The sequence below is a fragment of the Mus caroli genome, chromosome 10 (genome assembly GCF_900094665.2).
Source record: "Mus caroli chromosome 10, CAROLI_EIJ_v1.1, whole genome shotgun sequence".
Lineage (NCBI taxonomy): Eukaryota > Metazoa > Chordata > Mammalia > Rodentia > Muridae > Mus > Mus caroli.
Genome location: NC_034579.1, coordinates 3,525,484 through 3,537,770, shown reverse-complemented (window position 1 = coordinate 3,537,770; position 12,287 = coordinate 3,525,484). Strand labels below are relative to the sequence as shown.

The following is a 12,287-nucleotide window of genomic DNA, read 5'->3' as shown; positions in this document are numbered from 1 at the left end:
TTTGTGACCAATTATATGGTCAATTTTGGAGAAGGTACCATGAGGTGCTGAGAAGAAGGTATATCCTTTTGTTTTAGGATAAAATGTTCTGTAGGTATCTGTTAAATCCATTTGTTTCATAACTTCTGTTAGTGTCCTTGTGTCTCTCTTATTTTCTGTTTCCAGGATCTGTCCATTGGTAAGAGTGGGGTTTTGAAGTCTCCCACTGTTATTGTGTGAGGTACAATGTGTGCTTTGAGTTTTACTAAAGTTTCTTTAATGAATGTGGCTGCCCTTGTATTTGAAGCATAGATATTTAGAATTGAGAGTTCATCTTGGTAGATTTTAACTTTGATGAGTATGAAGTACCCCTCCTTTTCTTTTTTTGATAAGTTTGGGTTGTAAGTCAATTTTATTCAATATTAGAATGGCTACCCAACTTGTTTCTTCTGTCCATTTGCTTGGAAAATTGTTTTCTAGCCTTTTATTCTGAGGTAGTGTCTGCCTTTATCCCTGAGGTGAGTTTTCTGTAAGCAGCAAAATGTTGGATACTATTTGTGTAGCCAGTTTATTAGTCTATGTCTTTTTATTTGGGAATTGAGTCCATTGATGTTAAGAGAAATCAAAGAAAAGTAATCGGTGTTTCCTGTCTTTTTTGTTGTTAAAGTTGGGAATCTGGTCTTGTGGCTGTCTTCTTTTAGGTTTGTTGAGTGATTACTTTCTTGCTTTTTCTATGGTGTAGTTTCCATCTTTGTGTTTTTGTTTTCCCTTTATTATTTTTTGAAGGGCTGAATTCGTGGAAAGATATTGTGTGAATTTGCTTTTGTCATGGAATACTTTGGTTTCTCCATCTATGGTAATTGAGAATTTAGCTAGGTATAGTAGCCTGGACTGGCATTTGTGTCCTCTTAGTGTCTGCATAGCATCTGTCCAGGATCTTCTGGCTTTCATAGTCTCTTGTGAGAAGTCTGGTGTAATTCTAATAGGCCTGCCTTTATATGTTACTTGACCTTTTTCCCTTACTGCTTTTAATATTCTGTCTTTATTTAGTGCATTTGTTTTTCTGATTATTCTGTGTCAGGAGGAATTTCTTTTCTGGTCCAGTCTATTTGGAGTTCTGTAGGCTTCTTGTATGTTCATGGGCATCTCTTTCTTTAGGTATGGGAAGTTTTCTTCTATAATTTTGTTGAAGATATTTGCTGGCCCTTTAAGTTGAAAATCTTCATTCTCATNTNCTCCTATTATCCNTAGGTTTNGTNTTCTCATTGTGTCCTGGATTTCCTGGATGTTTTGAGTTAGGATCTTTTTGCATTTTGCATTTTCTTTGATTGTTGTGTCCATGTTCCCTATGGAATNTTCTGCACCTGAGATTCTCTCTTCCATCTCTTATTCTGTTGCTGATGCTCACATCTATGGTTCCTGATTTCTTTCCTAGGACTTCTATCTCCAGAGTTGTCTCCCTTAGGCTTTTCTTCATTGTTTCTACTTCCATTTTTAGATCTTGTTTTGTTCAATTCCATTACCTGTTCAGTTATGTTTTCCTGAAATTCTTTAAGGGATTTTGTGTTTCTTCTACCTATTTAGCAGTGTTTGCTAGATCTTTAAGGACTTCTACCTGTGTAGCAGTGTTCTCCTATAATTCCTTGAGGAATTTTTGTGCTTCCTCTTTAAGGGCTTCTTCCTGTTTAGCAGTATTCTCCTTTATTTCTTTAAGTGAGTTATTAATACACTTCTTAAAATCTTCTACCACCATCATGAGATATGATTTTAAATCCGAGTCTTGCTTTTTGGCTGTGTTGGATTATCCAGGACTCACTGTTTTGGGTGTACTTGGTTCTGATGATGCCCAGTGTTTTTGGTTTCTGTTAGTAAGATTCTTACGTTTGCCTCTCGCCATATGGAAATCTCTGGTGTTAATGTTCAAGCTGTCTCTGGTTGGAGCTTGATCCTCCTGTAATTCTTTTAGCCTCTGTCACCACTCCTGGGGTTCCAACTCTCTTCTGTGTTTCAGTGGTCAGAGCACTCTCTGCAGGCAAGGTCTCCTCTTTAAGGGCAGGTGTCCAGCAGTCTGGAGTTCTGATCCAACTCCTGAGTTCTAGGGTCAGAACTCTCCCTGTAGGCTGACTCTCCTCTGGGAAGGAATGTAGCCAGTGGTCTGGGTCTCAGCTCTGCCTCCTGGCTGAGGATAAAGGCCCGAAGGGACTCTGACCAAGAAGCTCTGTTGCTTCTTTTGCCCATGTGCTCTCAGGTGATCAGGAGGTCCTGGGTGTGATAGAGATCCTGCGGCGTGTGGAGCCCTCTGGTGCCCTAGACACCCTTGGCCGGATTCACACAGAAGATGGCAAGGCTGGCCCCAACTTGAATGGTTCCCAGCCTCTGTTCGGGCAGGGTTCCCCTGTCCATGTTCCTGCTGTCACAAGACCCTCTGCAACTCTTTGGAGCTGATGTTGTGCTCCACTCACCCGTGATCCCAAGGTGATCCCAAGGTCCTGCTGTGTGGAGAGCACTCTGGAGCCCTTAGTGGCCTCTGCTGGGGTCAGAAGGAAGATCTAGAAATTTATTTTTAATGACACCTGAAACTCTTTCTTTTCTCTTGATGGATCCTGTTTAAACTAGTCAATACTAGATCTAGGAATGACTTGATGGGCAGGTAGGGTGGGAAGAAGTGGGGTGAGAGATGGGTAGTGATTTCAGATTTCAGTTATTCAACTCTTTGGCTAAGACAACTTTTGGGGGCTATAAACTGAAAACTGTTGTCCTTCTTAAAGTGAGCCATGAAATATATTGTATTTTATTGGATTTAGAAAATATGCATTAAATTTTTGTGTAGCACACATGCTATGCTCATGTGTATGCACATATGCATACAGATGTCCATGTATGTTTGTGTATGTAAGCGTGCAGGATGGTGGCCAGCTCTGGGTGCCTTCCTTTGTTGACGATACATTATTTTCTGAGATAACCAGATCTTGGGGAGCAGTATTTCGCATTACAATATGTAGCAAAAGACCAAACCTCAAAAATTAACAATTAACACAGGACTTTTTTCTTTCTACTGTTATAAGCCTTACATTTTTCTACATGAAGGTGTGCTTTTTTTTTTTTTTCTTTCAAAATAGGTATCCACTATTACAATTACTAGGCAAAAAGGTACATATTTAAAATCTGAATGATTTCATCAAGTTGCCTGCTCAAAACTGACTATCTCCATTTTCATGTTTAGCTCAGCAATTGATTCAGATTTATATTTTCCTATCTTTCCTTAGACACAAGTAGGATTTCCCCCACATGTTCATTAGCTCTTGTGTGCCCTGACCCTGTTTTTTGGTCATAAGTATCGTTATTTAGGAACTAGATAAACATTCCTGCCTTCCTACAGCATGGTCTGAGCCTTAGTGTTGGTCCAGTCTTATGTGGGTGTTAGAGAACTTGAGTCTATTATGGAACTAGAGTGAATATCTTTAAGGAGACTGGACTCACTATCGTTCTTGTAGAGATTCTCATTTTGTCTAATACACAAATTTAATATATATATTTATAGTAATATATAATATACAACATATGCAATAATATATAATATATGATATTATGTTTCTAACTGAAATGTTGAGGAGGCATGGCAGTGGCCTAGAATTAGAAACAGAGTTTGAGTTTGTTACGATTTGTCTAGACTTATCACACAACTGATGTCTAATCAAGAGGAAACAAATTATCAATACATTGCCAATTTCTACCTTCCACAAAGAGTTTAGGGAACACAGTCCCTTCTGTGTTCTAGTCAGATTGTCTGAGTGATGCAAAAGTTTTTCTGACTTAAGAATGAATGCTATGGATATTCTTTTCTGAAATCAGTTGACATTATTTAAATGATAGATGGCCAGCACCACTCTGTGGGTAGAATAGCTTCCCAGGCAAACCAGATGCCCTGAGCTTAATACCAAGAAGCCACTTACAGGAACAGAGACCTAAGTCCCGAAAGCTGTCACCTGGCTTCCACGTGTATAATGCACATGTATAATGACAAATTTAAAAACTTATAGAGATAGAGCTCTGAAAGCCAAGTGGCTGATTTTGATGACCAGTAGCTTGATGATGACCAAAGCCTTAAAGTACATAATTACTAAAGAAGACATATTGTTCATATAATTAGAATATCTAACTTAGCTTCTTTTCTTAGCTACTAGATAAAGTTGCACCGCACTTCTCTTATAATATAGATCCTAGGAAAGCCAAGTGTTGTGAAACCAGAAATCTTAGGTTTCTGTGTCTCAAACTCATGATACTTTAGGAAATACCAGTGTAGAATTAGGTCTGAACTTTAAGCAAAGTCAGATACAGGAAGCAGGGTCAGGGTCCAAGGGGAGTGGTTCAGAGGCCCAGCTGATTATTCAAACATTTACTTTCCGTTTGAATCTTAGGTGGTTAAACAAACTTGGATTTGCTGTGACCCACCAGGAATCCATCACAAAGGATGAAGGTAAATTTTATTTTTCTATTGCTGAAATTTTAGCAAGAATATTAGGCTAGAAAGAATCAGGGTGAAGAAAGAGACAACTGGAGGTTCTATGTATAGGCACATTCCCGGGAAGCATAGTTTGGCATTTGAAATGATCTCAAAGGGACAGAAAACCATCTTCACACAGCCTCAGCTTGGAGCCTGGTTTCCCATGCCAGCTAGAAGTGACTTCACACTTCACCCACTCTTGAGCAGCTGCAGGCTTCACTGTTACTCTGACAATTGCCAATGCAAATGCGTAGTGCCCTCCTTACGGAGTTCTTACTCATGGGCCTGTGTGTGTCATGGTCTAGTCTTTTCATCCCACCATTCCCTAGGAGAGTTTAACCTTCCCACCAGCTGGCTGTTGGCATTAGTTACCTTGAAATTGTTCTCGGAACCTGAAGATCAGGCTGAGAGACATACTGTCCCCTGTACCCCACTCTGTAACCTTTTGGGGCTATACAAGCCACAGGCACATACATCTTCATAATGTTATTTAGCCATTAATATGGGGAATAGAGGCTGCACGTGCCAGGGCCACTGACAGATTCTGGTGTGGAAACGCTTAGATTATGGGACACCCAGGGACTGTAAAGAGAAATTTGTATGCTTAGTTATAAAATCTTGAATTTGGAAATGAAAATGTGGCAAATTTGAACCAATAAAGGGAGTTCATTACAATGCTCTGAAATTGGCATCTTTCATGTACCTTCTCTCCCTTTACCCCTTCTCCTTCTCCTCTAGGTATCACTCTACCCTGGCATGTCAAGTCACTGCCAGACTAGGCACATCCTCTCCCCTGGGGTCAGACAAGGTGGTCTAGTTAAAGGAACAGGATCCACAGGCAGGCAACAGATTCAGGGATAGGACCCCCTCCAGTTGTTGGGGGACTGGCATGAAGACCAAGCTGCACATCTGCTACATATGTGCAGGGAGGGGGAGGGGCTAGGTCCAACCTATGCTTGTTCTTTGGTTGGTGGTTCAGTGTTTGAGAGCCCCCACCCTCTTTCAAGGGTCCAGGTTAGTTGACTCAATTGATCTTTTTGTGAACCAATATCTCCTGCAGGTCCCTCAGTCCTTCCCCCAACTCTTCCAAAAGACTCCCAAGCTCTGTCTAATGTTTGGCCGTGGGTCTTGTATCTGTTTCCCTTCACTGCTGGGTGGCACTCTTAAAGGACAGTTATGCTAGGCTCTTATCCACAAGCATAGCAGAGTATCATTCCTACTCTATTCTGGTTTTTAAAGATGTTGTGTGATATTGTCTCTAACGCTCTAAAGCTTCATCTTCCAGCATCTCCTTAGGGCGTTTCTACTTTTATGGTTCAGCTTTCATGCTTAGCCCTGTCCCTCCTCTTGCTGTCTGGGTACTAGCCAGGAGCGAGTTATCAGTAAGACTCCGCTCCCAAGGCTCATTCCGGTTCCCATCTCCATTGCTGACTGTGTTATAACGATTCACACAGTTTAAAGGTATTTTTTGTATGTTTTTCTGAATTATAATAGCCCCCGTCTTTGTGTGCTGGATGTTCTCTGGCAGCAGAAGCCACCATGGGGACCACTCATTTCTCCCAATCCTTAAATTTCTTTTCAACAGGTAGTGCCATAGGGTTCACGCTTTTTACTTCTTTTATTTTTATTCTTTTCTTTTTGGATGCTTGCCTTTTGAATTAGATCCACATTGAAATAGGCAGATGGAGGTTAAAACAAGACAAAACAAAACAAAACAAAAAACCCCCAAACCGTTGCTTATTCATTATGGACTAAATGATGGGAGCCCTGAAACCTGAAGCATCTTTCTTCTGGTTTTAGAATGTTACAGTGAGAGCGAGCAGGAAGATCCTGAAGTAGCCGTGGAGGCACCACCCCCTCCGTATGCTTCCACAACTTCCTCTCCTGTGGTACGTGTTGATGTGAGTAGTCTGTTGGTCACTAATCCTTTGTGTGGATGTCCCTCCTTCCAATTATACACAGACTACCTACCTTGACCAGTAAATTTTTAGAAAGGACAGTGTTAAGGTTCCCAAAGAGCAAGTGCAGTTCTCAGGCTGCTGACTCAGGGTGCTGACTTAGAGCCTTCTCCATAGCAACCCACGGGGATGACAATCTTGTTAATAACCCACAGAAGGACTGGATCACACTCAGAGCATGCATGGAGATGCAAGGGGCTTTGAGTGGCAGGCTAATGCCTGCAGTGGCTCATTTGGCAGCGTGTATTAATTATACCCTACTTATTCTCAAAAGGATTGTCAAGTGACTTGCTCAGGTGCCTGTGATACAACAGTGCAAGATAAACTTTAAAGTGATATTAAATATAGAGTATGCAAAGCAAAACAGTCAGCAAGCTTTGGCATCAGCTGGAGTCAGCTCAGTAAGAGGGCATGTGGAGTGTTGTGGTAGGTTTCCAAAGAACAGTCCCATTGCATGCTAAGCATTGGAAGTTCAGGTCTTCATGGCTGCCAAGACTTTGGAGAGTTATTTCGTGTTTGGATGTATAGATGTAGATTCTCTACGGGGGTCATTGGCTATATAATTTTTTTAAACTTCATTAATAATATTATTGTTTTGGGTTAATTGGTTGAACTCAGGACCTCTTGCATGCTAACACATGCTTTACATCTAACCTACCCCACTAGGCAAATTTACAGCTTTATGCTTATCATGTACCAGGTGCTTTAACTACACACTCATTTAATCCTCAAACAACCTTGAGAAACATTAGTGTTTTATTTGCATTTTACTGATTGCTAGTGGGGCCAAAGCCCTTTGCATGGTTAGAGCCATTTCGATTTTCTCTTGGTGTCTATTAGATGTTTTTAGTTTTTGCCTCCTCTTCCTCTTCTTTTCCTCATTCTTGGTGATTGATAGCATTCTCCAGTTTGTGACTCTCTATATTGGAAATAACATACATTTGTCACCTATGCTTGTCAGCTAAAAGCAAGTTGCTCTTGCTTATTATTTTTTAAACATGTTCATGGCTTCTTTTAATAAGCGACAGTTCATGAGTTTTAATAGGTCAGATTTCTCCATCACTTGTATTGGACCTAGTGTGTGTGTGTGTGTCTGTCTGTCTGTCTGTCTACTTATTTAATTTCAGGTTTTGTACATTGCTTCCCAAGGCCATAAGGAAGTTGATCTTATTGTTTTTGTTTCCTGTCAGAGGAAACCTGTTTGGAAATACACCTTGATACTTGCCCATCCATAGATCTAAAGTCCAGCGCTGCATATTTAAACATGAGAGGCTTATGAGACTTAAAAGTCAGGTCAATAAACTTAGAAGATTCTCTACTTTCTTTCCAATTCATTCATCAAATGTGTGTTTGTCTGTCTTTTTTGAGGCAGTGTCTCAAGTGAACCCAAGCTGGCCTTTAATTTTCTGTATAGCCAACAATGATTTTGAACTTTTTGTCTCCATTCACCCCACTCTCCCAATTATGATTACTGTAACTGCAGGTACGCACCACCATAGTTGGTTTCTGTGTAGTGCTGGGCATTGAACTCAGGACAAGCACACCAACAACTGAGCTGCCTACCAAGCCCTTAAATGTTGTTTTTTAAGAAGTTGTAAGTCTTTTGATAGGTATATTCTAAAGTATCACATGATAAAATTATCTGATAAATGTTGTCTTAGTGTTTTACAACTTAATACAAGCTACTGTTACCTTAGAAGAAAATCTCCATCTAAGAAAATGCATATATTACCTGTAGGCAATTCTGCAGGGAGCATTTTGCTAATTAATGATTGATATGGGAGGGCCCAGCCCACTGTCAGTGGTACCATCCCTAGGCAGATAGATAGTCTAGGTGGTATAAGAAAACATGCTGAGCAAGCCATGGAGGGCCAATCGATCAGCAATGTTTCGTTTTTGGCCTCTGCTTCAGTTTCTGCTTGTAGGTTTGTGTCTCGAGTTCCTTCTTTGGCTTCTTATGATGGACTGTGACTGGTCAGCCAAGCAAACTATCCCCAAGTTATCTTCGGTCATGGTGTTTATTGCAGCAACCAAAAGCAAACTAGGACAAATGTTGAATAGTTAGATGTGTTTCCCCTAGTAACGGAGTATGTTCCTTCTGCTCCCATATTTCCCAGGCAGATTTTGTTTTTGTTTTCTCTTGTTTCTGAAAAAACAGACATATAAGGCACTTGGTTAAAATAACACTGGGCTTTCTATTTAAACAAATGAATTGAAAGAAAAAAAATCTGGGTAACTTTCATCCAGGGCATAAATCAAGTTACTGCTTCACTCAATATGCTCTAGGCCAGCCATGATCAGACAGACAAGCCTAGAGTGTCAAGACAATTTTACCAAGATTTTTTTTTTAACAATTGACAATGACTTTTTATTTCATGAAGCTGAACCGAATATAATAAAATAATAATATTCTAGAAAGTTGTCTTAAAAACTTTCAAGGTTTGGAATAATTAATTTAATGTCTAGCTTTTCTTACCCCTAGACAGTAAAGAGAAATCATAATTTTCAGTACTGAGAATTTGGACTTCTGGTTCTAGTAGTGAATCTCAATGGGCTGAATTCTCAATGAATTCCACAAGGGAACACAGTGCTCAAGTGAAACAGGAAGAGTTTTGGCTTCTGTTCTTTCCAACTGAAAAGGCCTCACAGGTACGACAGTGGGAAGGTGTCCATTGTCTGCTTTGTGTGGTACATGTGAACACTAGGTCAACCCCGAGTGTCATTCTTCAGGGGCCAACCTTGGGATTCCACATGGAAACTTAGGACTCACTGAGACCCTAGGCTGGCTAGCCAGGAAGATCCGTAAAGTCTCCCAGTGCTGGTCTTATATATGCTTGGCTGCCACCACGCCCAGCATTTTATGTGGGTTCTAGATTTCTGAATTATATATCCTTGGGCTTGAACGGTAAGTGCTTTGTTCATACAACAATGTCACCAGCCACAATATGACCTGATTCTTAAAGAAGTGATAGTCTTCGCCCACCCTCAGGCTTATTTAAAAGGCTTAAAATAGACAGAGGTTCTTTATATTTCACTCTGAAAGATAATTTGTAGATCTCATTATTCAAATCTCTTCAGTTCCTCAAAGAGTATAAAAGAAACCCACTTCTCATTTCATGTTTCCCAGTATCCTGAGTTACTGAGTTGTTTTAAGAGCCATTATTACCGCTAAAGCTTTCACCATGTATTTTTCTTCTTCCAATTTAATTTAAAAGCACTGTCTGATAACTTGCTCTGTTATGCTGATTGACTTAAGTTGTGAACCAACCCCCTTCTCAGACCCTGGGATCCATCAATGAGTGGTTCACATTCTTTGCAGGATAAAATGTCCTGTTCAAAGAGATCCATGCAGATGACCATCATAGGTGGAGATCTACTGTGGCAGAAGTAGAGAAGGGTGGACGAGGAGGCCAGGGAGCGGGAGGTAGAGAGTGGGCTGTTGCACCCGCTAGGAGGCATGGATGATCAGAATGGGTCACGTGCAGGTTAGATTGGAGGAAAGATGGACCAAAGAGGCACTTTGGGTGAGCTGGGTGGCCCACTGAGAAGGAGTTTCCCACCAGAGAAAACAGAGGTCACATTTGTGAGAAGTGATACCAAGATGCCACTGGAGTGGGGCACATGAATCTGAAGGAGACCAAGAGGGAGGATAACTGTAGCCTTCCTTTACAGGGCTTGTGGGCTAGCTAAGGCTTTTGATGGTTCATCCTGAGTGATTATAGAGTACTTGGATATGAGCAGAAGGGTCGTGAAGTCAGTTTGGAGCTTAAAAGGAGACCCAGGCTGCCATATGGAAGCAACATCAGGGGAGGCTTTCTAGGACAGTGCTCAGGCCCTTGAGGAAGTGGGATGGCTGGGACTTGAGTGAGCTTAGAATATAGAACACCAAGAGTTGGATCAGATATGAAGGGGGATAAATATTTATAACCCCAGCTTCACGTGGCTCAGGCAGATTATTTTAACAGAATGGTTCTGGCCTCACAGTTCGATATTTTTCAGAAGAACAATTCCTTTATGTCTCCCAGAATGTTGAAACAAGCTATCTAAAGCAAGCCAAAGTAGTGGAAAGTAAAAATAAACTCTGAAAAGAAGCTCACTGGGCAGGAGTAGAGGAGGAAGTTAAAAACTGAACAAACAAGTGTAGGATAATTTTAGAAATACAGATTTCATTTAAATAGGCTATGGCTGGAATAGCTGTCTACCAAATGTCACTTGTTCAATATCCACTATACAAAATGATACAGATGCTTGCAAGTGGGTACTTGTAGGAAGACCTACCAATGAATATAATATATAAATCTAAACTTATGATCTCTCTATCTATCTATCGATCCACACACAAGAAATAGGGTAAAGAAAAACCATCTTTCTATTCAGGATATAAAGATCATAAGCTTTATGTTTAGAGACCAAACTGGTTTTCAAACTTTGCTAAAACTCGGTATTATATATTTTTGTCTCTTGCTTTAACAGTTCATTTTCACAGCCTGCTAGCATGGCGGCTCTCCCACTACCTCTTCCTGTCTTCTCCCACTGGCCAACTCCAACCCCCTCATTAGCTCATTGAAACAACAGACTTGCTCGTTCCCTATTTCTTTCTAGTCTACCTTTTCTTTAAAAAAAAAAAAAAAACATCAAATGTTGCCCTTAATAATACTGATTTTCCCAGAGCTCACCATGTAGAGCAGGCTGGCCTTGAACTCACAGAGCTCTGACTACCTCTTCCTTCCAAGTGCTAAGAGTCAAGACATATACCACCATTTCTGGCCCTACTCTCTGGCCTTTTATTCAAGGCCATGGCACTTGTACATTTGCTGTGACATTCTGGTCATTAATTCCTCCTTTGTCCTTAGCCCAGGAAAATGTCTGCTTTGCCCTGAGTCTTTCAAGCTTCCCTTCTGTACCCACAGGGAGAAAGTTTCTAGTTCTAGGAAGCCCTGGTTAGAATGCCACTTCCCGTCCATATTCATGATATCTTTCAGTTTGCTTCAAGCATGAATCCCTTTGCCAAAGCATTCCCTGCCTTCCAAGCCAGGACAAATTTGTCCCATTAGTTTTATTGTTGTTTTTTGATTTTTGTTTTTGTTTTTGCTTTTGCTTTTTTTTTTAGTTATTTATATTAGCCCTCTTAAATGGCACTTATAGTAATGGGTCCATTGTGGTATTTACATACATGTGTGTGATCCTACTTTGTTCTTATTCTGAATTTCTCTGCCTTTTTCTGCTGTTACTTTGGCTGACCTTGTACTTGGGGCTTTAGGTGGCTGTGTTATTTATATAATTACCTCATTTGTTTAAAAATATGTTCTTATGTGTGTGTGTGTGTATGTATGTATGTATGTATGCCTGAGTGCATGTATGCATAACACATGCATGAAGTAGCCTATAAAGCTCATGTGGGTACTGGGAACCAAATTTGCATCCTCTGTAAGAGTAGTATATACTCTTAACCTCTGAGCCATTTCTCCAGACCTCTAGTGACCAGATTGTTAAACTCAGAAGCCATGTTTAACATATTTATTTTTTGTGTTTGTGATGTTTATAGGTCTGCCCAGCACACGTTTGAACTTGAATATATGGATAGGTGAAAAAGTGGGTTGCTGTTATGGCCTCATTCACACTTTCCAAGATTCCCTAGGCACTATTTAAAAAAAATAATTATGGGCCAGTCATGGTGGTGCATACTATTAATCTCAGTGCTTGGGAGCAGAGGCAGGTGGGTCTCTGTGAGCTCAAAGTCACCCTGGTCTAAGTAGCAAGTTCTAGGACAGCAAGAGCTACACCAAGAAGACCCTGTTGAGAGAGAGAGAGAGAGAGAGAGAGAGAGAGAGAGAGAGAGAGAGAGA

The 12,287-nt window shown here is 40.6% G+C and overlaps 1 protein-coding gene across 6 annotated transcripts in view; it reads left to right on the top strand.

Annotated features, from left to right (window-relative positions):
• The window catches only part of Ipcef1 (interaction protein for cytohesin exchange factors 1), a 158,885-nt gene that overhangs the window by 104,882 nt on the left and 41,716 nt on the right, over nucleotides 1-12,287 (top strand). For 4 of the 6 annotated variants that reach the window (XM_029482790.1, XM_029482789.1, XM_029482791.1 and 1 more), the window contains 2 exons: nucleotides 4,398-4,456; nucleotides 6,284-6,384. In XM_029482790.1, coding sequence (XP_029338650.1) covers nucleotides 4,398-4,456; nucleotides 6,284-6,384 — 160 coding nt within the window. The remainder of the gene's footprint in view (nucleotides 1-4,397; nucleotides 4,457-6,283; nucleotides 6,385-12,287) is intronic. The other 2 variants (XM_021174271.2, XM_021174272.1) reach the window with 1 other exon arrangement.